This window comes from Phodopus roborovskii, unplaced genomic scaffold, assembly GCF_943737965.1.
Source record: "Phodopus roborovskii unplaced genomic scaffold, PHOROB, whole genome shotgun sequence".
NCBI lineage: Eukaryota > Metazoa > Chordata > Mammalia > Rodentia > Cricetidae > Phodopus > Phodopus roborovskii.
The window spans coordinates 31681330-31707020 of NW_026126470.1; the positions used below are offsets into that span (position 1 = coordinate 31681330).

General features: G+C 47.8%; 1 protein-coding gene across 1 annotated transcript; it reads right to left on the reverse strand.

Moving 5' to 3' along the window:
- Nucleotides 1–1351: 1351 nt before the first annotated feature.
- On the reverse strand, nt 1352–24114 carry Lca5l (lebercilin LCA5 like). Its single transcript, XM_051191957.1, has 9 exons — nt 24033–24114; nt 15800–15875; nt 14353–14684; nt 10698–11212; nt 9178–9315; nt 5239–5323; nt 4107–4210; nt 3665–3782; nt 1352–2231 (listed from the first exon to the last, which is right to left on the reverse strand). The coding sequence occupies exons 2-9, from the start codon at nt 15802–15804 to the stop codon at nt 1564–1566; spliced, it is 1965 nt and encodes a 654-aa protein (XP_051047914.1). The 5' UTR covers nt 15805–15875; nt 24033–24114; the 3' UTR covers nt 1352–1563.
- Nucleotides 24115–25691: the final 1577 nt, after the last annotated feature.

A 25691-nucleotide genomic window follows, 5' to 3' on the forward strand; every position in this document is an offset into this window, starting at 1 on the left:
ATGTATGTATGAATGTATGTATGTATGAATGTATGTATGTATGTATGAATGTATGTATGAATGTATGTATGTATGTATGAATGTATGTATGTATGTATGTATGAATATATGTATGTATGAATGTATGTATGAATGTATGTATGTATGAATGTATGTATGTATGAATGTATGTATGTATGAATGTATGTATGTATGTATGAATGTATGTATGTATGTATGTATGTATGTATGTATGTGTGCAGTGGTAGGCATAAGCAGCATGGCCAGGAGGACCTGTCCGGCAGCTCCAGCATTCTTACCACTCAGGAACCACTCGGCCCTGAGAAGGTTGGGACAGCCCTGAAAGCTGCAGGACCTGGGCATCACTTAGGCGTCATTTTGGTTTGTTCCCAGATGTTAGTGCCGCCACATGCATAACTTGTGTTCCCCGTGTGCACAATGTGTGTAAGTCTGAGTGGGGCGTCACTGTGTCTTCTCCTCAGTATTGTATTTGTGTAAAACTGGGTAATAAACATTGAATTTACAAGGCAAAGTGTGCAGTGGGAAGCATGCTCTGTCCTGCCCTGTCGGTTTCAGGCTCCACTGTTAACCTGCTTTTAGGGTTTCCAAGAATATGGTCCATGTTTATGAGTGTTGGTGTATGCACTTAACGCCTCTAAAAAAATTATAAAAGGAAAAAAAATCAGAAAAGTCAGAATTATTAACCTGCTGTAAAAATTTTAATGTTTTGAGGCAGGGTCGTCCTGTGCAGCCCTGGCTGGCCCGGAACTCACCATGAAGACCAGGCTGGCCCAGACTCAGACCACCGTGCCTCCGCCTCCTGAGTGTTGAGATGTAGGTGAGTAGCACGGCCAGCGGCATTATCGCACTGCATTGCCACACTCAGCCCTCGTTCGCGTGCAGTTTCTCAGAGTGTAGATATTCAGGGACCTGTCCCAGGTTAGGAGTAGGTTTCTCTTGTAACAAATGAAGGCAAGTTTGGCGTAGGCTGGGAGTGCAGACCCTTTATAGCTCCAGCCAAAGTGTGACCTGAGCATACAGTTGTCTTAGAACAAGAATAAGAGAAAAGGACATTATGTATCAAAATAATAAATCTCCACAACAAAAATACCCAGAGGGGCTCTCAAAGGCAGGCGCTTGCATGTTCTCAGCCCTGCTGAGCAAGAGGTCAGCAGGGGACTCATGACGCCAAGCTTGAAAACCGATTTTTTTTTTTTTTTGAGTCTGCTGGCTATCTTGCTGGCCAGTGCCTCTTCCATGCAGTCTTGACAATAGTCCTGCGGACCAAGAGTTGCTGTGAGTCCCAGATCTCCAAGCTCAGTAATAAACCAGTCTTCTTGAAAAGAGAGGACATGTTCTACCTTTATAATAAAGATGTAAGTTTGTATTTAAAATGTTACCATTGATCAAGGTACAGTGGATTATTTTATTAGATAGCAATAAAGCAAATTACCCAAATTACCCAAGTACTAAAACAGACACTATGTAAGCCCTCACATGGTAAGTAAGATTAAAGGCACTTAACTAGTACATAAACCAGAGTGTTTGAGGCTACCGTTGCATTTAAATAACTGTTTTCCTGTTTCCTTCGGCGGGTGAGGCCTGGATGGACCGCACCACAGTGGCTCTGGAGTCCCCGAAGGCGTTGCTTGCAGAGGCCTGGCCCGGCCTGAGCTGCTGGGCCTTGCTGGCCCCTTCGCCATTGGTGGGGCCACCCCTGCCCGCGAAGCCTGCGCCGAACAGCTCCTCCATGAGGCTGCTCTTCTTGTCCCGGAACGCCGTCTCCTTGGCCTTGGCCCTGGCCGCCTTGCCGAACGAAGGCTCATAGCCCGCAGGCTCCAGCTGCAGCTCCTGGTCGCTGCGGTGCTTGCCGACGCCGTGGCGGCAGCGTGGGCTGCCCGAGGCCTGCACGCAGGACGTGGGCAGCCCGTGGTGCAGGTTCTCAGTGGCCTCGGTGAAGGAGTAGTGCTTCCGCGGCCGAGGGGTCTTGATCGGGCCGGGCCCGGGCTCCGCATCATCGGCCTCTTTGGCCTCGAACATCTCCCCCACCTGAGCCGCTGCCCTGGCTGGGACCTCGTCCTCTGTGCCCGTGGCGGCCTCGCTTCCCCTGGGAATCGGCTCTGCTTGAGGTGGGATGGCTTTCTGCTCTTGATCTTCCCTTTTCTCTTCTTGCCTCCTAATAGTTTCCACAGAGGCTTGTGGTTTTGGGTGTTCAACCTCCATTGACGAATCTGCATTGGGAAGATAAGATTAAGCGCCCTCAAATGGCAGACAGAAGCAGTACCCCCTCCCAGGTGTGCAGTGGCCCAGGGCCTGAGTGAGTGATGCTATCCCACCAGAAAGCAGAGTCCCAAAGCTGGGGCGTGGCTGTGCCAGAATGTACCCCAGCACTGTGGAGTTGAGACAGGCAGGCCCCTGGCACCGCTGGCGGGCCAGGCTGGCCTAAAGGGAGCTTCCTTCAGCGATAGCCCTGCCTCGAAGCGATGAGGCCAAGAGTAGGAAGTCATTGTGGCCTGCCGGTCTCCACTGATGAATTTGGGGCTGAGAGTGTAACTCAGAAATGGAGCACTTGCCCAGCATGCCTACGGTGCCAGGTGTGATGCCCAGCTCCATAAAACCAGCCAGCTGCAGAGTGGAAAACCTCAGTGGATTTTCATTTGAGGATGGCATGTTAGCACACCTGTCTAGACTTCCAGACAAGCCACTGAAATGACACGGGGTGAACACGCCCAGGGCACTGGCACACAGAAGGGATTAACACAGGAACCATTTCCATTGGAAGCTGACGGGATGGCCCACCGCTGGGTGCGTAAACTGGCAGTTTCTAGTGGAACTTAACTGGATGCATCTCATGTCTAAGAACAAGCCTACACAAACACATGGCTGCAGGACTGTGTGTGCAGTGTAAGCGTGCTTTATAGTTCAGTTACACACTGCAAATATGCCAGAGGAACAGTTGGTGCCATCATGCTGGTGTCGGGGTTCTGCGCAGCTGTGGGTAAGTGGCCTTAAGGGAATGGTGATTCTACACTACAACATGAGCTGTTGGTGTGTATGTGCGTGTGTGCGTGCGCGTGCGTGTATGTGTACACACCTAGAACCGTGCCTCACCATAGTATATGCTCAAACAGAATCTGTCACATGAGCTGCCCTTTCAGAGGACCTGGGTTTAATTCCCAGCACCCATGCGGCAGCTCTCAGCTGTCTGTAACTCTAGTTCCAGGGGATCCATCATACTAGGCCGCATGTGGTGTACATATCTCTCTCTGCATGCAGGCAGAATACCCATATATGTTAATAAAAAATAAGTGGAAACATTAAGCAAACCCTGCTCATGGGGAATGCAGTGACTTAGGAAGGGTTGCCACCACCGTTGCTATTTAAATGATGGTTGACATCACAGCAGAAACATGGCCCTGCCTGGCCCTCCCTCTACTCGGCTCTCAGGCCTGAGGAAGTAAATGCTCAGCCTTGCTGGGTTCCCCCAGTTCCAGAGCTGGAAGTTAGGCATGGTGATCTGAGGTCTGGGGGCGTTCCTTCTCAGACCTCTGCCTGTTTTGGATCTACCCACAGGAGTGTCCTCTCCAAACTGAGTGGGCCCTGAACTTGCTGTGAGGCCCATTATGCCTGGCAGGAGACCCTAGACAGTTAGTTGTTCAGTTACCTTCATGTTTTCTGTTAGACTCCTCTTGCTTTGGTAGTTTACATACATAGTGAGAAATTTCATGGTTTATTTCAGTTGATTTTTCTTTATGACCAATGCTTCCAATTGTCTTTTTACCCTATAATTTAGAAGAACAGTAAAAAGTGTGTGTTTAGTATGTAAAAGTATAATTTTAAATTACATTTAAAAATAAATATCCAAGCTTTTTGTATACAACAAAAGTGACTGCTTTTTAATAATTCTCCCCTGCTCAGAGACAGAGTTTCTTGTCTAACACTCCTGGCTGTCCTGGAACTCAGGGTAGTCTTGAACTCAAAGAGTTCCACTTGCCTCTGCCTCCTAAGTGTTAGGATTAAAGGTGTGAACAGCCACACTCAGCCAGCTGGTCTCTTTTTGTTAAGACATTTTTTTAGACAAGTGCAGGATTTCAGAGTTCTCATACCTTCGTTGTCCATGGCGGGACATCTGACTTTTGAGTTTCTTGGTGTCTGACATTTACAAATGGCAAACTTTTTCTGTCTGCTTGTACTGATTTTGTTGAAGAAACTATAAAATAGGTAATTATATGTGAGAAACATTTTATATTCAGAAGCTTTACTGCTTTTGAATACAAAGTAACTCTTAAACATGCAACATAACCATACAATGTAATATTACAGGACTCATTTTATAAATAGGCAACACTCCTTCTTTTGTCTTATTTTAGGCCTCAGATGTCATGAGCATCTTGGTGTTAAGGGGAAACCAGTGGGTGCTGGGATGAGGCAGTGTTGCTGTTTTGTTCCTCTGGTAAAGGGGTTGTGGGAGGCCAGAGCTCCTGAGGGCTGCCGAGTAGATTGTTCACAATGTGAACAAGAGCCATGAACACTGAAACTTTCTCATGTTGACAGGAGACACACTGTCTTTTCCTGAAGGCGTTACTCAGGGTTACAATCTGGAGTGAAGGGAGGCCAAGATATTGGAGGTTGCTACCTTTGAAAGCAGACCTGGCTGTTACTGCCCTAGAGATGAGGCTTCCACAGTGCCCTCTCAGCAGAACCGGAGGCTGGGAGGGATGCAGTCAGTGCCTGTGAGCACATGTCTTCTATAGCTAAATGCAGGACAGGACCAGTCTGGAGCCACCATGCTGAACCAAGGGAACTGTGGACTTCTAGAACGAGATCTTTGCTGTTGTGATAGGGACCTTGGTGTGTGTGTGTGTGTGTGTGTGTGTGTGTGTGTGTGTGTGTGATTCTGACCAGAGTGATGGTTACACGGCTGTAAGCATTTGCCTAAATGTGCTGACACTGAAGGCTGTCACCAGTACAGGCTGTAAAATGTCCTCAAACAGCCTCCTGTTAGAAGATGCACACTGGCTTCCACATGTCCTTCGAGGGCCGTTAGGCAGTCAGTCATATTGCTTCTGTCTCATCTGAGGTGGAGCAGAAGGCACTGAGCCCAGCAGGAACATGAGCATTGCTGGTTCTTTTGACTGTATCACAACTTCACTTTTCTACAATCACAGGCCCTTAAAGGTTCCCTATGTCAACCTGGAAAATATGCCCAGACACTTAAAAACAGAGACTAAGACATACCTTTTGGGTAATCTTCCTTTTCATGTAAATTTTTAAGTATTCGATTAGTGTAGATGTTCTTAATTTCCAGCTCACGATCCTTCTCCTGAAAAAAGCCACAGTGTCAGTTTTCCACAAACAATTGCTTCACAAAGCTTGATTTAAAAAGCACTGCTGGCTATGGCAGCCACGGGTTACACGCTGTCATTTAAAAGTGGGATAAAGCTTGGGGAGGTGGTGGTGGCTGCGGTGCACACCTTTGATCCCAGCACTCGGGAGGCAGAGGCAGGCCGATCTACAGAGTGAGTTCTAGGACAGCCTCCAAAGCCACAGAGAAGCCCTGTCTCGAAAAAACAGTGAAACATAAAATCAAAACTCAGCCCTCAGTCACTCCCCATACTTTATTGGACAACAGAGCCGGCTTCTGTTGGGCTGTGCTGTGGGTAAGCCCACAACAGGAAGCCACTGCTTAGCTTTATACACAGACATTAATACTTTCGAATAATGGCAAAACAAAAGCTTTCTAAGTCTTAACTTGTTGGGGGTAAGAAAATAACTAAGGACCTAATGTTCTTCCTGACATTATATATTGAGACAAGCCTGCCTGACTCCGTCACTGTCTCCCAGGCCATCTCCATTTACCCTTCCGACCATGAAGACATGTCAGTGAAGCCAACGTTACAGACCTCTGTATGTCTGACCTATAGAATGTAGGTAGGCTTTATGCTCTTACAAGTTTTTTTAAAAACTGTTTTTACATGTGTTTTTGAATGTTTTGTCTGAACGCATGTGTGTGTACCACGGTGAGCCTGCCCTGTGTCTGCAGAGGCCAGAAGGGGGGATGAGACCCCCTGGAACTGGAGTTATAGATGGTATGAGTTGCCTTGTGGCTCCAGGGCTGAACTTGGGGTCCTTTGTAAGAGCAGTCAATGCTGTTAGCCTCTCACACATTGCTCGTCCTTTATTTTTATGCCCTATTTAATCATAAAATTATATTTTTAGCTGGGCATTGGTGGCACAGCCTGGTCTACGGAGCAAGTTCCAGGACAGGCTCCAAAGCAATACAGAGAAAACCCTGTTTCAAAAAACCAAAAAAAAAAAAAAATTATTTTGATATGTATGTAAATGGACAAGAAGTAATATCTTTTCTAGAATGCATGTTCCCAGAAGCAATGTATTATGGTCCTGCTCTCTCATAATTTGATATTTAGCCCAGAGACTGGAAATTCCATCAGAAGTGGTTGTGACAACCTAAGCCCATGAAGGCCAGGAGAAGGTGCTGGATTTCCTGGAATTAGCTAAGATGGTTGTAAGCCACCATGTGGGTGCTGGTAGCCAAGCCCAAGTCCTCTGCAAGGACAGCAGGTGCTTATAACTGATGTGACATCTTCCCAGCCCAGAGTGTTTGCACTTACACCGTGTTAGGTAAAGGTTTGTGTTTACAGGAACACACTTTCTGGTGTCTGGAAAGCTCGGTCCCGTCTTTTGGTTTGATGCAAACATAGTTCAGCAGACAGATTGGCTACTGGTGAGCTGATGGGTGCAGTGTGAGGGATAGTCCTCCTTCAGGCTTCAGAGAGAGAGGTTCAAGTTACCCGTGACAGAGCTGGGCCACACTAAGGCAACAATTTTGGAACACGACCCAGGATACTTGTGTGGTTAATCAACAGAAGAAAGGTAGACCATAACTGAGAGCAAATGTCATCAACGCTTGTAGGAGGGGGTAGGAGAAGGTAGCATCTTGGTAGGTGCTCCCTGGGGCTTGAAGGTCGCAACATCTCCCTTGGGAGCTGAGGAAGGCTGACATCCATCGAGTGTGTTGTATCCTTCATTGGTTTTTCTGTTTGATGTCCTCAGACATGGCTTTTATTGCCCATGTGCTCCTCACCTGTAATCAGATGTTTCTCTCCCATCCACCAGTTCCCAAATAGCGACACGGAGGCTTATATTAATTACAAATGCTTGGCCAATAGCGCAGGCTTATTACTGACTAGCTCTTACATTTTCAGTTAACCCATACATATTCCTTATTTATGCTCTGCCACATGATGGTGCCTTTATTAGCATGGCATGTTCATCTCCTGGCGACTCCTGTGACCCCGCCCTTCCTCCTCCCATCATTCTCAGGCTGGCTCTCCTGCTTAACGCCATCCTGTTCAGCTATTGGCCAGTCAGCTTGTTTATTAAACCAACCACAGCGACATATATTCACACAGAGTACGGAAGGGTTATTCCACAGCACTCACCTATAATTTCTTTGTGGGAATGTATCAGTTGGCTCATGATGGTTCCTGCTCAACTTTTGCTTAGGAAAGTGGAGTCACCCAGAATGAGGCACAGCCCAAAGCCACTGTGCTGCACAACATGGGGTGACTTAGGGCAGGGCACAGTCTGAACCCCATACCAGGCAATAGACAGCTCAGACTCACTCGCTTTCTTCTGCGCACCCACCGCCTCTGACTCCACCCAGCCCTGGAGAATGCCAATCAAGTCCTAGTTTTCACTTAACCTTTCAGTATTTCAGGATCTACAACACAAAGGAGAGTTTACAAACCTGAGCACAAGGTTGGGCAGTGGTGCCGAATGCCTTTCTTTAATCCCAGCACTTGGGAGGCAGAGGCAGGTGGATCTCCTTGAGTTCGAGGCCAGCCTGGTCTACAGAGCGAGTTCCAGGACAGCCAGGGCTGTTACACAGAGAAACCCTGTTTGGAAAAAAACAAAAACAAAACAACCCCCCCAAATCTCACCGAAACAAAAAACAACACCCCCAAAATCTGAACAAAATAAAATTATACCTCTAAAATTAAAGTATCGATGCCATCAAATCTATTTTTCACATTTTTGCAATTGTCTTTCAATATTTTTAGAGTTGGTCTGAAATAAGGTCCAAAGTGTCATGGTGAATTACCTAGTGTTCTTTATCTGAGGGGCCGCACACCCACCTTATTGGTGTGCTTTGCCGCTCGTGGGGCAGGCATGGGCAGATGAGCGTTGAATGTTGCTAACAGCTTTTCTGGGAGCCTTTTACGTACTCACTGGAGCTGTGTGTGGTCTGAATCAGGGTAGGCTGGTTTATGGATTCTCTTGTGTTCATGGCAATTAATAGCTATTGACTAGAATTATTGGTTCATTGGGAATTCAAAACCAGTGGTGATATTCTGGCCCTATTGTTCCTTATTCTTTATTAACTGGGATGGTTTTTAAGGAGAAATGGCCCCCTTCACACCTTTCGGTTATTTGGAGGCAGAGTTCACGTGGGAAAGGTAAAAAGGTGAATGAATCTTTTAAAAATGTTTTAAAATGCTGGTTCCCTAGTCGCTGAGCCACTGGTGTGCCACACACGTGTGCACATGTACATGCCTGGTAGGTGATATGCAGAGGACAGAAGAGGGCACGGGATGGTTCTCCTCAGACACTATATTCCTTTGAGGCAGGGTTTCTCCTTGAACCTGAGGTGCCTGTTTTCTGGGCTAAGCTAGAAGCTAGCAAGCCCCAGCAACACCCCTGTCTGTGGCTCTCTCAGAGCTGAGGTTACAGGTGTGCATGGGGCACCCAACTTGTTGCATGGATTTGAACTCCAGTCTTCATGATTGCACAGCAAATGCTCCTAATTGTAGAGCTTTCTCTCCAGACCTAGAGTTTTGTTTAAGAATGATGGATTCTTGGATTTGATCATTTTCAACTGTTCAATTATTATTATTATTATTATCTCTCCTCTCTCTCTCTCACACACACACACAGACACACACACATACACACACACACACACACACACACACACACACACACACACACACACGTTAACATATGTCTGTGCTAAGTCGCCTGGGAGGGCTTTCCCCCTGTACTTCACCACCACCGATGTATTGGGTTTCCATACTTGAGCCTGCTTTGTGGATGCGCTGCTGCCCCTGTTGGGAGACCCTGAAGACACTGTGTTGGGAGAAATACCTTAAATACCTTAAGCTTCTGCTGTAGCTGTCTCACTTCCCCCTGCAGAGTCTTTGTGGCCGTTTGAGCTGCTAGCGTCTTCCGATTTTCTTTGGCCAGCTGCCGACCAAAGGATCGATTGTTCAGCCTCAGCTGTTTTTCCAAGTTCTGAAAACAGTATATATTTCAACTACTCTGTAGCCAGCGTGGCGTCATGAAACTTGACTGCAATGAAACGAGCTACATTTATGACAGGTGCAAAATTTCAACACAGCTTTACTCGCTGGCTTAGGGGACAAACATTAGAACAAAACAAAACGGAAGTCCCGGATCTCAGGGCTGGAGAATAAATATATCTTCTCAGCCCAATGCCCAAATGGTCCTTTCAAACTCTGGACACTGATAAGAAAAAATATTCAAACACATCGTGAAGAACCAGCAAGTACAACCAGAGTCAAACCTAACCATGGGACCCAAATGCATTGTTCTGCTGTCCCTGGCTCCTTTGCTTAGAAGGTCCAGCCTCAGTGTAGACCATGATGGGCTGGGATTCCTAGAGAACAGACCTGAGGGTTGTAATGGGGATCCATGCCACCCTCTACAGGGCTGGGCTGTAAGACGGGGGGCGACAGACACCGCTGGGGGGCCCAGATGCTGACCTAGCTATAGCAGAGTGACAGGGACTACTCAGTGCTGCTGGTACCTAACACCCATCCCATGGGAGACAATTTTCTTTGAAAGAGAACTTTTCCAGCAGAACAGTAGCATGAAAATGTGGATGAAACAACCTAGTACTTATGGTAGAAAGTATTTGTCACCATCGAGTGTCGAAGAGTTGAACAGTACATCGGCTCCATCTGTATTCATGTCCGTGAAGATCACGTGACACAGGCAGGAGCCTGTGTGATTAGGGCCCCCTCCCCACTGTCTCTTCTGGTCACACCCCTGGCTTTTGACAACCAGGGTCTGTTGAGGAAAAAGTCTATGCACCCATCTCTTCAGTTACTTTAATCCCACTCCTCCCCTCTCCCCTCACCCCTGTGCCCTTCCCCTTCCCCACCTCTGTCCTCCTCCCTCCCTTCCCCTTTCCTGTCTTCTTCCCTGAGAAACATCATTTTGAAACAACAAAATGTGTGGACACAAGCCTATAACCTGTCAGACTGAGGGGAGACAATACAAGCAAAGGGAGCTTAGACAGACAGACAGGCAGGCAGACAGACAGACACAATGCTCTGGCAAGGGGAGGCAGCTTCAGTAGGAGCTGAAAGCAGGTGTTCATTTTACAGGGTGAGTCCCACAGCACACAGCACACAGCACACCTTCGGTTCGCAGGAGATGCCCAGTGTGGCCATCAGACCAGCTGCTTCCAGACAGATGACACCACCTGCTCACTCGGGCTCACTCAGCTCTGAGCCTTGAGCTCCTCCTTCCAGCCCCGCCTTCCTCCCCACGGTGGGCGCAACACTCACAGTGTGTGGCGAGGGTGAGGTGGCTGGCAGCCCCTGCGTGTGACTTGAGCGTCCCCCCTTCTCCCCTTCTGAGACACAAACCTGTATTTTTTTGTCATTTGCCTCCATTTTGGCTGTAAGAACAGTCAGCCTGTTAGTGAGCTCCTCTCTTTCTGCGAGGTTCTTGTCTTCCGAGAGTCTCTGCAGGGCCTGCAAGGCATCTTTGGTCCTCAGCAGCTCACTGTCAGTTTCTCGGAGTTTCCTTGACACGGTTCGCTCCTTCTCCTGGGACTTTCGAAGCAGCTGCCGCAGGCTCTTCACCTCATTCTGGTGCTTCACTGTGATCTGAGGTAGATTGTTCTGTGAGTTCACGTATTTCCCGATGGCCTTCAAGTGCCTGAGCTGAAGCTGTTTCAGGAACTGGTTTTCTATGACGGTGGCTTCCAGCTTCCGATGTATGTCGGCTAGCTCGTTCTTCAGCTCCTTGATCTTATGAAGCCTGGCTGACAGTATTCGGTGTGTCATGGCGCCTCTTCTTTTGGCAATCGTTTGGACCTGAGAGTTGAAAAACGAAGCGTTCCAGATGTGCTTTTTCTCCGCTGGGACGTCCTTCTGGCCTGTGTGAGCGACAGTGCAGACGGTTAGCCACAGCGCACACAGGCGTATGAATATGCACAAGCATGGCGACCCTCCAAACACGTGTAAACGCCATGGCACAAGGAGGCCAAACAAGGCCCGCTGAGTCTGCCTGCTGCTGACTAGGCCCTTTACACACACGTGTCTCAGTGACACAACTCTTCAGTCCAGTTGCATCTACTTTGTATCTGCAGCTTTATTTTAAGTCACCCAAGGTTATATATACAGCCATGAAGTGACAGAGAACGGATTGAAAACTACACCTTAGGCGCACGCCTCTAGTCCCGACATGCGGGAGGCAGAGGCAGGAGGATCTCTGTGAGTTCTAGGAGACCAGCCTGGTCTGCAAGAGCTAGTTCCAGGACAGCCTCCAAAGCCACAGAGAAACCCTGTCTCGAAAAACCAAAAAAAAAAAAAAAAAAAAAAAAAAAAGAAAAAGGAAAAGAAAGAAAAGGAAGACAGAAAGAGAAAACAAAACTACATCTTGGTGTCTAAGTCCTGTGTTTAGGTATCTGCTATAAAAGTTACTCAAAAACCTTGCCAGGAGTAGAGGCATATCCCCGTATCCCCGCACAGCCTGAACTGAGATGCCATTTCAAACAGAACACAAATATTAAAATCTTGTGCTGGATGGTTTTATGTCAATAGCACAAGGTGAAGTCATTTGAGAGGAGAGATACTCAATTAAGAAAAAGCCCCCGCAAGATCAGGGTAGAGGCAATCCTGTAGGGCATTTTCTTAATTAGTGATTGATTGGGGAAGGCCCAGCCCATTTTGGGCAGAGCCATCCCTGGGTGAGTGGTCCTGGGTTCTATAAGAAGGTGGGCTGAGCAAGCCAGGAGGAGCTAGCCAGTCAGCAGCATCTGTCCACGGCCTCTGCATCAGCTCCTGCCTTCAGGTCCCTGTCCTGTTTGAGTTCCTGTCCTGTTTGATGATGAACAGTGCTGTGGAGGTGTCAGCGGAATAAATGGTTTCCTCCCCAACTTGTTTTTTGGTCCTGGTGTTTCACTGCATCAATAGAGACTTCAGTGTGACATATATCAGATATTTAAGCCATCACAAAGTTCTTCCAGTAAGTTCTGAGATGACTCTCTTCAGTCAAATGTTTTTATTTATTTATTTTTAACGTGTATGAATGTTTTGCCTGCATTCATGCATGTGCACCACATAGGTACCTGTTGGATTCCTAGAACTGGTTGTGAGCCATCATCATGATCTTGAGAATCAAACCCAGGTCTTATACAAGGACGAATACTCTTACATGCCAAGTCACTCTCCAGCCCCTCGTTGAATATTTTTCTTTCCTCCTCTTAATTCGGGTTCCAGAAGCTGGGTGTTCAAAGGCTTGTACATGAGGGGCTCTATAATGCCAGGGCCTGCCTAACCATGATGTCATTTGCTATGGTCACTTCTTTGAAATGCTCCAGGCTCCTGACAGCATCTCAGCATGAAATAAAGAAGTGGGTTTCTCATGTTCCATATGAGGTTCTGGGACTGGATGAGGTCCATCCTTGCCCTACTAGAAGGGGGATTTTAGCCCTTTGAAACCCTGTTGAAAGCTATGGGTATTTCTTTCTGGGAAAGCTCAGAATACATACAGATCTCCAAAGGTGTAAGATGTCTTGTGGCTCACAGACACACCCATCTTAGAAGAATGACTCCTCCCACTTCAGTTCTGATGGAGAACTGAAGGGCCTACTTATCCTGACATGGCACAGAGCATCCTGGAGACCTGGTATCAGCAGGCTGGGGACAGGCAGTGAGTAAACATGGCAGAGGTAGAGGAGACCCACAACAGTAGGTTCTCCATCAGCTCCTTCCAGCTGCCTTCCTAAGGAGTACATACTTATCGTGCATTAATAAGGATGGGGAAAACAGGCTGAGTAGATGTTTATTCAGGGAGAAATAACTTACAACAGAGACAGATGAACGCCATTAGGTCCCCGTCCCAAGGATGCCTCCGGATGCTCTCTGTCCCTGTCCAGCAAGCAAGGGAGCGCTCAGGGCCCTTTCCCCGGACCTAGTAGTTCCCCCAGGTCACATCCGCCCCTGTCCCCACCCCAGTGGGCGTGGTCAGTGCCCGTTGCCTCAAATAGACAAGAGTAATCCAGCAGGAGGGATGGGGTGGCACAAGGCTGGTTCTAACTGGGACAGCAGTTGATGTTGTTAGTACTTTTAAAGTCCACAGGGAAGCCAGGCAGTGGTGGCGCGCAACTTTAATCCCAGCACTCGGGAGGCAGAGGCAGGGGCAGAGGCAGGAGGATCTCCGTGAGTTCAAGGCTAACTTGGTCTACAGAGTTCCGGGACCGTCAGAGCTACACAGTAAGATCTTGTCTTTAAAAACAAGAAAGTTCAGAAGGAGCAGGCATCAATAACAGCCCAGTGAGTGGTGTCGGTGTTAAAGATTGGCAACACCCTCACCACACTTGGGACACTGTCTTCTTGGGGTGTTAAGATAAGACACTGACATTTCATTGACTCTTTAGCTAAGACCAATGGCTAAAAGCTAGAACTTTGTATTTGTGATGAGGTTGCCCATTAACTAAAACCGGAGCCCTCACAATTAGCAGGCTTGGAGGGTCAGCTCTGCTGGGACAAGGCTACAGCTTCTTGTTATTATATAATTACCCTTAATTTATCTGTTTCCCAGTTCCTTCTATAAAAGTTCACCCATTGTGGGGGTTTGAAAGAAAACGGCCCCCAAAGGAAGTGGCACTATTTGGAGGTGTGGCCTTGTTGGAGGAAGTGTGTCACTTTGAGATCTCTTTTGCTCAAGGTTCCCTCAGGGGGATGTCAGTCCACTTCCTGTTGCCTACAAGCTGTAGGATGCTCAGCTCCAGCACCACGTCTGTGTTCTGCCATGCTCCTCACTATGATGAGAATGGACTAACTCTCTAAAAACTGTAAGCCAGCCCCAATTACATGTTTTCCTTATAAGAGTTGCTGTGGTCCTGGTGTCTCTTCACAGCAAGAGAGACCCTAACTAAGACAGCTGTGTATGGGATATTCAGGAACATACACCTGTAGCTGACTGTGGACCACTACGCGATACTAGCATTAAACAAAGGTGTCGCCGTGGCCAGGGCTGCAGCCTGGCATGGACGTCTGACTGCTTGCTTACCTTTAAGCTGGGGCATTTTAGAAATGCTATACTTTCTTTTCTCTTTTTCTCTCCCCAGTGGCTGCTGTAACTGATGTCTGCTGGCGGTTGCTTCCGAGCACTCGGAAAGAAAGCCTTCTGAGTAGTCATAGTGGGATGCCAGGCTTCTGTAGGAGCACTGCGACCTGCTGTAATCTACGCTGCCATTAGAAGGCCCGCTGTTGCGGGACAGGTCGCCAGCGTCTGGGCTACTCCTGCCTTCTGCAGACCTCCTGCTGCCTCCTAGTGCCAGGCTGGGGAAGTGCTCATTTGTGTGTGCATTTGTTGTGTCAGCCAAAGACATAGTCCACAACCTAGCGCGAGAAAACCATGCTCAGTCTGTGGACCGTGGCATTAACACGGGCCCATGCTGTGGTGCATTTTCTTTACTACAGTGATTAGTTAGGAATGTCAAACAGTAGCCTCCCCCCCCTTTTTTTTTTTTGAGACAAGGTTTCATTGTGCAGTCCTGGCTGGCCTGGAACCTGCTATGTAGAATAGGTCAGCCTCAGAGTCACAGAGATCTGCCTTTCTCTGTCTCCCAAGTGCTAGGATTAAAGGCTGTGCCACCATCTCCAGCTCAGAACAATATATTATTAAACAGCATTTTCTGGAACGGTCTCGATTTGGTCTACATGTAGTATAGGACCTTGGGGTCAAACTTTGAAATATTCACAGGGTTTATAAAACTGTATCTGATAACAACACCGGCAACTCTTTTTGGATTTATTTATTTTTATGTGTATGATTGTTTGCCTGTATGTGTCTGGGCATCACATAGTACGCAGTGCCTGTGGAGGCCAGAAGACAGTGTCAGATGCCCGGAACTGGAGTCACACATGGCTATTGTCTGCTGTGTGTGCTGGGAAGTCATCGCCCCTTTTAAAGGTGGAGCCCAGAACAGCATCACTTTATGTTTAAAAGAGGAAAGCAGAGGCATTGAGTCCCCTTTGCTCATTGGCTCTTCCTTCTGAAGGGATCTGGAGCCCAGCCCAGCATTATTAAACATATTTTAAAAATCTATTTACAGATGTGGACGTCAGAGGACAACTTTGCTGGAACCAGTCCATCTGGGCACCTTCATGCTGTCAGGCTTGGTGGTGAGCTGCTCTAGCTACTTAACCTGCCACCTCTGACCAGGCTGGCCTCAGCTTTCCCAGCACTAGGATTATAGGCATGCTGTCATGGTCAGCTAGGTCTTATGGCTTGTTAAGAGCTGCTGAGTGACCTCAGAGGTGGGTTCTCTCGGTGTGTGCTATCGCAACTGAGCATCCGAAATGGATAGGGCAGGAAGTCACACACAAGAAAAGCCCCCAAGGCATACACTGAGCACAGTTAACTTGAGCTGGAGCGCAGAGGCTCAGTACTTCTTAATGAGGCTCTGAGTAGGGCAGATCAGGCTCCTGGAAGTGCTTGCCTAGTAACCTACCTCATCAGTAGGATGAAACAAACCAATCCATCGCAGGCATCTCTAAAAGCATCGCTTTTTCATTCAGTTCTCAATTCTGTTTTATCAAGAAAGCAAGAGAGATATTAACTGATGTAAGGTCCTTTGCAACAGGAACACAAAACTCTCTACTAGGAGCTTCGGGTTCTCTGAGTTGGTTTCTGCCTTTTGGCTGCATATGCTTAGTGCTTTAAGCCTTCTCCTTGGTTGATAGAATGTGTTATGCAAATCATATTTCCCCACTAAGAGTCTGAGCCATATGACATGACTAGAGACACTAGCATTGGATTAACTGTTGTCTCTACGACGTACAGACCATGCATGTGCCCAAAAGAGGAGGCTCCGATAGGTCAGAGAGCGACCACCCAAGCTTTGCAGCTCAGGCCTGGGTCCTTTTCTGCTTCCACAATGTGGACAGCTAATAGAACTTCACATAATCCCAGCACAAAGAATTCTCCTCCCAGAATTCTCCTTTATGGGTAGCAGTGGCAGCATTCCAGGCAAAGATCCGGAGTTAGTTAGCACTGGGTGATGAGGTACTGCTTACATCAGGAGTGTTCCAAATTAACCCAAAGCTTGCTAATAATGTTACACGTTTTTTTTTTCTTTTTCTTCTTCTTTCTTTTTTGAAAGAAGGTTTCTCTGCATAACCACCCTGGCTGGTCTGGGACTCACCTGCCTCTGTCTCCTGAGTGCTGGGATTAAAGGTGTGTGCTGGCTTGAATGTTTAGGAGTTTTATCTAAACATCCATTTATGAACTGAGCAGTGGCCAGCTATGGTTTGCATGTCCAGGCTCTGTGGGAAGGGCTTAAAGACTCTTATTAGGTGAGTGAAGAAATTGAGTAAAGAAAGCCACTACAGCCGTGAAGCAGCCTCACGTGACTATTCACGTAATCAGAGGTTAACCTAGCAGTTTAAAACTGGCGAAATCCAAGTTCCGTTTCCTTCTATGCTAGTCACTTATAATCAATGCTTTTAACTTGAATTTGTCTAGTTCTGGATTGGGGCCACTCGTTAACTGTTTTAACAGGACACAGAAGCAGCAACCTTGCTGTCCACTACTGGATGCTGAGGATCCTTGGAATCTGACACCAACTGATTTGGAGAAACAGACAAGTGATTTCTTTGACAGATCATCTTACCCCTTCCTTGAATTAGGGAGCAGTTGAGCCTCTCTAGGGATAAAGAAGGGGATCACAGCCAGCCATGTTGAAATTTGCTTTAATCTTAGTGTTGGTGAGACAGAAGCAGGTAGATCTCTGAGTTCAAGACCAGCCTGGTCTTTGATTTTTTTGAGACTGGGTATTCCAGATCTTGCTGTGTACAGACCAGGTTGGCTTTGAACTTGATGAGATCTACCTGCTTCTGCCTGTGCTACCTATGACTCCTGGCGGATGAGGAGGTCAGAGTTGGTTCTGTTCTATCTTTACGTGGGTTTGGGGGGGTGTTGAACTCAGGTCATCAAGCTTATGTGGTATGTGTATGTGTAGCGCATGTGTCTGGTGCCCTCAGAGGCCAGAAGTAGGCACCAGACTACCTGGAACTGGAGTCACAGATAATTGTGACCTGACGTGATGCTGGGAATCAAACTTGCATCCTCTACAAGACCAGCCAGTGCTCTTAAGCACTAAGCCATCTCTCTAGCACCCACCAAGCCTGTTTCTTGATGGTAAGTTTACATGAACATAGTTCAGAAAGCACAGAGATGGAACATTAGTGTTCTGGGATTCCCTGGACCTGTAGATATACTAACTACACTATACTAACATTTCTACTGCTGATGCTGAATACGGCTGTTTGGGTTCACCTGTGCCAGGAGACAGGGTTAAGGCCCATCACTGGCAACGTGCGCCAAAGAGTGACAGTAGTTTCGGCTCTTGCAGGCCACTGTGGTCGGCAATGAGATGTGCCCTGCAGAGCGCCAAGTGCTCTCTAGAGTTTATAATATGCTACATTCCAGTTTCATCACTATCTGTTATAAGTCCCACATGGGAATTTCTGGTTGCATGGCACACAATGTCCTGGCTCAAACCCCAGTGGACTTCATTAATTAGTACAACCAGAGAATGTTTCTTTACTGCTTGTTAGGTTCCGGGTTAGAAAAGCAAACTGTCTTCAAGATGCTGAAATAAGCAAGTCAGTGCTGCCCAGCACCTGGCTTTGCTCTGTCAAATCTGAGGAATGAGTGTCTAGTTTGAGTTCTTTTAGCATTTTGAACCATTGGCGCTTATCGTATGATGGTGTCTGCATTATTCGCTTGATGAACATTTTTGTCTCTGTAGTGCAAGCTGCACAGGTTTTTCCTTGCTATCATGACCCAGAAACACAATCCAAAATGGTACCAGCTGTTACAATGAAGACTCTGGTTGGTGTCAGCTCAGGGACTGCACCAGACCAAAGGGATCACTGCTCACGATGGCAGCAGACCTTTGTGTTTGTCTGTTATGGAGGGAGACATAAGAATCTTATAGATCAAGGCATACACATGAATTATGATTCTACACTGTTTTTTTTAATCCTGATTTTGCAATAAGGCAGATTAAAAAGAAAAAAAAAAAAGCCTGTACTGAGGTATTTAAGAAGGAGTTACTGCATACCTGTTGCTCTTTTTCAGACTCATCCCCTAAGGTGTCTGGAGATGAACCATATACCTCATGCGGAGCACTCTTCACCACGGGACTCATCAAGTTTCCAAGGTAGGACCTTTGACATGTTCTAGTCTCTTTAGACAATAAAGACTATTTCAGAAAACCCTATAATATTACAAAAGAAAAACGTTAATCCCATTGTTGCTATGGTTTCTTGTCCCGACAGGTACCAGTGCCTCTTCAGCCCCAAATAAGCACACAAAGGCTTATTAATTATTAATCTGTTGGCCGAATGGCTAGGGCATCTTATTGGCTAGCTCTGTCTTAATTATTAACCCATAACCACTACTCCATGTGTTTCTACATGGCCGTGTCTTACCAGAGAGCATGTCCTCTCCTCCCAGTCCCTATATGGTGTCTCCTCATGGCCTCTCTCTGACTACCTTTCCCAGAATTCTCCTTGCCGCCTCGTCCCAAACAGTGTTTTATTCATCGACCAATAAGAGAAACAGAAGGACGTCCTCCATCAATCTCACAGACACACTTGTCTAGGAACAATATGCATCTACCATCTGCCTGAGGTGGGTTGAATGAGGAGGCTCGTCTTCAGGCCTGTATTCCAATGCAGGCGGTGGAACTGTTTGGGGAGGACTAGGAGGTGTGGCCTTTACTAGAGGAGGTGTTACTGAGGGTGGTCCTCAGGCTTCCGGATCAGATGTACAGTGTCAGTTACTATGTCAGTGCCACGCTGTCTGTTTGCTGATGTGCTCCTTACCATGGTGGTCATGGGTTCTAGTCCTCTGGGACTGCAAGTCCCAAAAGTAAGGGCTTTCTTTTATCAGTTGCTTTGGTCGTGGTGTCTCTTCGTAGCAACAGTAAAGTAACTAAGGCACTGTCTATGTTCGTTTGCACTATAGATCACTGTGTACGTCATACATTTTGGCCTTCTTTTTCCAAGGAGAAATCAGCTATTGGCAGTTGTAGTCACTCTTCTTAAAACTTATTATGTGTCTGGGTCTTCTTTCTGCACCATGTGTGTGCCTGGCGCCCAGAGGAGAGAAGAGGGAGCTGGACCCCTGGAACTGGAGTTACAGATGGTGTGCACCACCATGTGGGTGCTGGGAATTGAACCCAGGTCCTTTTCTACAGCAGCCAGTGCTCTTAACTATTTCCCCAGACCCCAACTGCAATTATTTGTGACTGCCAACTTGACAGGATCTAGAGTCACCTAGCTGGGCATGACTGGTGAGGGTTCTTCTACAGATTGATTGAGGTGGGAAGACCTACCCTAGACATGGGTGGTACCATCACACAGGCTAGGGGTTTGGTGGGTAAAAAGGAGAAGGCTAGTTGGACACCAGAGCTTACTCCCTCTGCTTCCCGACTGGATAAGATGCGACCAGACAGGGTCTCATGCCCCTGCTGCCTGGCCTTCCCCGACAACGACTGCCCCTCAGACTGCAGGCCCAAACAGTCCTCTCCTCTCTAAGCTGCTTGTCAGGAACATGGCATTGCCTGGGAAATGCCTGGCTGTGCCAGGGGACAGCTGTGTGAAAGTAAGAAAGTAAGACTGCAAGAGTCATACAGGAGCCCGTGCTTTAGCTGCCCGATCCTTTCCCTCAGTGTTCAAAAACAAAACAAAACCCTACTGTACCATGTGTTACTATAAATGACAGAATGTCAAAGGAAAGGCCTGTTGGCATGACTCCTAGGCTCTTGGTGTTATTTTAAAGCAGGGATACTGGTTGGTGATTATTACATATGATTCTTCTCAGTGGGTCTCATAACATACAAGATTCTGACCGTTAGGATTATAACTATAGCCCGCCCCCTTCCCCCAGTGCTTGGGGTCCACCCAGGACCCTGTGAGAAAAATCCAAATACTGTGCACTGAAGTGATTACTAACTCCTATGTACAGTTTACATGGCAACAACTGCGTTTCTTTCTCACATTATCCTATGGTGAGGTAACTGTCAGCCATGCCCTGTCTTCAGATCCCTGTCCATACGCCCTAGCAGGCAAGGTCAGTGGGAGCAATGAGTAACTGTGCACAACGTGACAAGAAGTCCACCACAGACTAGATGGTACCTGCAAATCCCAAGTGAATTCCTTTTTTCAAATTTTTATTTATTTATTATGTCTATACAGTGTTCTGGCCAGAAGAGGGCAGCAGATCTCATTACAGATGCTTTGAGCCACCATGTGGTTGTTGGGAATTGAACTCAGCACCTCTGGAAGAGCAGTCAGTGCTTTTAACCACTGAGCCATCTCTCCAGCCCCCAAAGTGAATTCTTAATGCATTCCTTACCCTAAAATAATTATCTGATGGATTTGATCTATACATGTTAAAAAATATCTTAAATGAAAATACGAGATTTTGGCTGGGTGGTGGTGATACACACCTTTAATCTCAGCACTCAGAAGGCATATTTCTGTGAGTCTGAGGTCAGCCTGGTCTATACAATGAGTTCTGTATAATAATACAGAGAAGCCCTGTCTCAAAACCCACCCTTACCCCACCCCACCCATCCAAAAAAGGAAAAAGAAAACACAAGATTTGGCTGAAATGGAAACACTCAATAAAACTGATGACATGTAAATGAAAACTAATTTCCTTAATTTATAAAGAACTTATAAAGCAACCCTTTAGTAAATGAGGCAGAGGCCAGGGCATCTTCTGGGACAGTTAATGGCCCCAAAAGCTCTTCCCTTAGCTTATACACCGTACTGTACTGGTGAGGAGGGTCAGGATCCTAGGATTTTAAAGAAAGCCTTCCAAACACAGTATCTTTTGATACTGTGTCTAATCTCTGGTTGACAAAGTTGCTACGGCAATGGCTTCTAAGGTCTGACTCTAAAATCTACAGGTGACCCAGGCATAGTGTAGCGCACCTTTAAACCCAGCACTCTGCAAATGGACTGGGCCGGTGACCTCTGATTTGAAGCCCGCCTGGTCTACACTGTGAGTCTCAGGCCAGTCAGATTTGCACACTGAGATCCTGTCTCAAAAAAAAAAAAAAAAAAAACAAAAAACAAAAAAAACAAAAAAAACAAAAAACCATCAGTGAAACACATTTTTCCCTCCTCTCCTCTCTCAGACAGAAAGACAGGCAGACGCACACACCCATCTTCAAGAGTTACAACACGAGAAGTGTCAAGTTCCTATCTTTGGATGGTTATACACTGGCTTTGTGGGTTTGATCATTTAATAACTGCATGCATTTACTCAGTTTTGAGTTCACAGACACAGCAAATTCTTGCCTTCAGAACTGGAAGCCCAGCCTCTCTCCTCCCACCTGGTGGTGGCAAATGCGGTGCCATGCCCTGCACAGAGGACACTGGAATGGGCTCCAGGAAGACTACAGGTCATCAGAGAAAGGCCTAGCTCCTCTCAGTTTACTTTTCCCCGTGTTTATTTATTTATTTATTTATTTAACTATTATTTTCCTTATATTTCAATGGAATTGTATTAGAACACCTAGCAATTAACGTCAGTCTTGTATGTACTGGACGCTCATTTCATCCACTGTTCTAAAACGTTGTGTGCCAGGCGATGTGTCAGGAGATGATGATGAACACAAAGGCAAGTGAGCAGCTCTGGGGGTATTCCCGTGCAGGCAACAGACTAGTCTCAGGGGCTTGCTGTGTTGTAGAGAGATGCACCTCTGGGAGGGTTACATATGCGGGAGGAACATGATTCAGGAGGGATTGTGGTCCTCACCACAGGTTCAAGCAACAGGGCCAACTGACCAGTGAAACCTCTAAATAACCCTGTCCACAGCCGTCAGTGTCTGCTCCCCAGGGAGGGTGAGGCCTTCTGTGGGGAACACTCAAAGTCTGTCATATCATTTGGAGCAGGGCCTAGGCCTTCTACTAGTAAGGTTTTATGGCATGTGGAATTCATGCTTCCCATAGGTAAAAAGATTTTTAGCTATGGAAAGCTGAATGACATGAAGTGGCAGGACCCACCACCAAAGCTAGGTGGTTTGTGAGGTATTGTGTGAAGGGCAGAGGAACCCTGGTTTACAATGGACGAGGTTCCCGTTCAGTCCGCTGTGAGGCCCTGCTCACAATTGGTGAGTTGGGTGTGCGTCTAAGTAATTTAAAGAAGTGATGGCATTCAGCTGAGTGCTTATGGTTAAGGGCTTAAAGCTGTAGGCACGGAGGAATGCTTGGTATCAGGGTCTAGGAGGCCGGAAATGGACACTGACCTTGAGGACCCCATTGTTAAGGATCCTGGGAGAGAAGGGATGAGGGTGGAATGAGCAGTTAGGGTTAGGAGGCAGCTCTGGGTTTCACTTTCCTGTACAATTCCTTTTAAAGTTCTCTCCACAGTTTGAATCCAGGGGACTCACATTTTAATTGTCAGCCCTACCATGCTTAGGTAGTCTTGCCTTATAATTGGGAATTTTCAAAAATATACACTAAGATATTGGTTTTTGTTTTCTTCCCCCCAAGACAGGGTTTCTCTGTATAGCCCTGGCACTCAGTCTAATTTACAGGGATCGGCCTTCCTCTGCCTCCCAAGTGCTGGGATTAAAGATGTGTGCCACCACCACCTCCAGGCCTAAAATATTGTTTTTACTTACGGGAAACATGAATTTCCATATGCCACAAAACCTTACTAGTAGAAGGCCTAGGCCCTGCTCCAAATGCTATGACAGACTTTGAAGATTACCCCCATGGAAGGCCTCATCCTCCCTGGGGAGCAAAAGAGGGATGGGATGGGGGGTAGGTGGGTGAGGGACAGGGGAAGAGCGGAGGCAGAGGGAACTGGGATTGACATGTAATTCACTTAAATTAAAAAAAGGAAAAACAAAACAAAAAACCCTTACTAGTGTACAAAATGGCCATGCTCAAGTAGAGAAAGGGCATACCCTGGAATCTGGGTACTAACTGTAGTGACAGCGGGGGCTGGGAAAAAAGCCACAACTATTGTGAGAGGGTGTGCTGATAAAGTCAAGCTAGACACCAAAGCTCGGTTAAGTGCAGGAATGGCGTTTCCAGCAACCGGGTGGGTCATGAGTGTGACGGGAGCCTGGCTGCAGGGTTATCAGGCACCGTCTTGGTGACTGAAGGCTGGCACTGAAGGACAGGGTCAGGGCTGCGGCTCTGCGTGTACACGTTTTTTGGGCTCGCTGGCGTTTACGTGGGCCTTGCAGTCTCTGGAACTGGATGGAGTCATCCATCTCAGTGATTGGTGTAAACAGAAAACAGATTCAATGTCACGTCACGCAGGCCAACAAGAAGCTGGCCCGATCCGGATTAACTGTTTGCTGCCAGGGTAACTTTACGGCACTCGGGTGGAAAAAACAAGCGGGGGAAAGGTTTAGCCTCCCCAGGGCCGCGCTGGGAGGAAACGCTAACCCGCCGGGTGGTAAATGCACCGCGGGGGTTCGGGATTCCGATGCGCGGGGCACGGCCGCGTTCTCCGCGCTTTGGGGACAACGACCAGCGACCCCCGGTGGCGGGAGCTCCGGGGCGTGCAGGCCGCTCTTGCTGAGCAGGGGCCGCCGGCGCTACGTTACCAGCTCCGCCGAGGCCCGAGCGGGCGAAGGGGCCCGCGACGCCCGGCGCCGGCTGCCCGGGACCACGACCGCGGGGCGGGGGCGGCAAGGCCGTTACCTGCTCCGCGCTGCTCCCGCAGCTGCCTCAACCCGGGCCCTAAGGAAGCGCGGGCGTCGCCATGGAAACCGCGCGGGGCCTCCTGGGACCGGAAGCACAGGCCGCCCTCCCCCCCCGCCCGCGCATGCGTACTTGGCACTGCGAGAAAGATGGCGGGCGTCGGCGAGGTGCTGTGCGCGTGCGTACTTGGCGTTGGGGCAAAGACGGCGGCTTTCGGCAAGGTGCACGCGCACGCGTACCTGGCGCCGCGGCGAAGATGGCGGGCGTCCGCTAGGCGTGCGCGTGCGTACTCTGAGCCTGGACGCCCACGCCCACCCCCGGGCGTGGGGGGGGCGGGGCGGGGCGCCGGGCGCGCGCATGCGTGCTTGGGTTTGTGGTCCTGCACGCTGGGGAGTCGGGAGAACGGCGAGCAGGCTGTCTGTCCCTGCTAGCTTGGTTTTGTACGTGCGGGGGCTTCTTGCTAAGACTACATGCGAGCACAAAAGCAATGGAGAATTTACAGACAAAAGAGTCGCTCGGGCCGTGCGGTTTGATCGTTGCTAAGCGCCCGTTACTAAGAAGGGCAGGTGGTTTTTAATAGTTTTTGTCGGTGCTGCGCAAAACAATAGCAAGCCAGGATTCTCACCTTCCAGGGAGGAGGTGTTTATTCTGGAACTAAGTACGAGTGGCCATGAGCTGGGCGCCACAGATTTCTCACCTCAGATATCATGTTCCCAACATGGTAAACGTTTTGTGAAGTTTTCATAGTTACAGGACAAAATAAGTCATAAGTCACTTGTGAAATATCGGATTCCAAGCCCGGTACGGCAAACCAGGGACATCTGTAGGCCTCAGGTATCACCGGGACTGTGGAAGCCAGGGGTCTGTTTGTACTTCCCAAAACGATTTACCTGGCGGTCATGAAAACGTTGTGTCAATGGGGCTTGTGCTAAAGACTAAAGATAGCCCAAGGCACTTTGGTTCCAAACCAGTGGTGATCCATCTAGCCACAGTTATGTAACCTACTTAGCCAATCGGACGTTAGAGTCTTTAACGTGGGTGTGGTTTTTCTTTTGGGGGGCCGGGCAAAGTTCACAGTGCCCATTATCCGTATTTTGTAACCGCGCCCCTCCCCCCCCATGGAACCAGGTGCTTTAGGATTTCGATGTTTAATTTTCACTACATGATCCAGACTGGCTTCAGTCTTATTAACCCAGCCTCCTAAGTGGCCTGGTCTACCAGGGCCCAACCTGACCTTTTAGCTGACACGCCAGAAGAGGGCATTAGATCCTATTGTAGAAAGTCGTGAGCCAACATAGGGTTGCTGGGAATTGAACTCAGGACTTCTGGAAGAGCAACCAGTGCTCTTAACCACTGAACCACCTCTCCGGTCCTCTCAATTACTTTTATATATATATTTTTTTTACCCACAGTGTCTCTCTCCATGTATAGGCCAGGCTAGCCTTGAACTCTTCTGAAATCAGTCTTTCTCTGTTAAAGATATGTGTCACCATGCAGAAAGTCATCTTTTGTTTTCAAGTGCATGTAGAGTCAATTTTGTACTTGTATACTAATAATCACCCTCCAGGAATTTAACCCTTGGTTTCCTTTTCCAAAAATGTTGGAATTACAGTCTGTCGTCACTGTCTGAGTTACTTTTGTATTGCCATTGCGATTGCT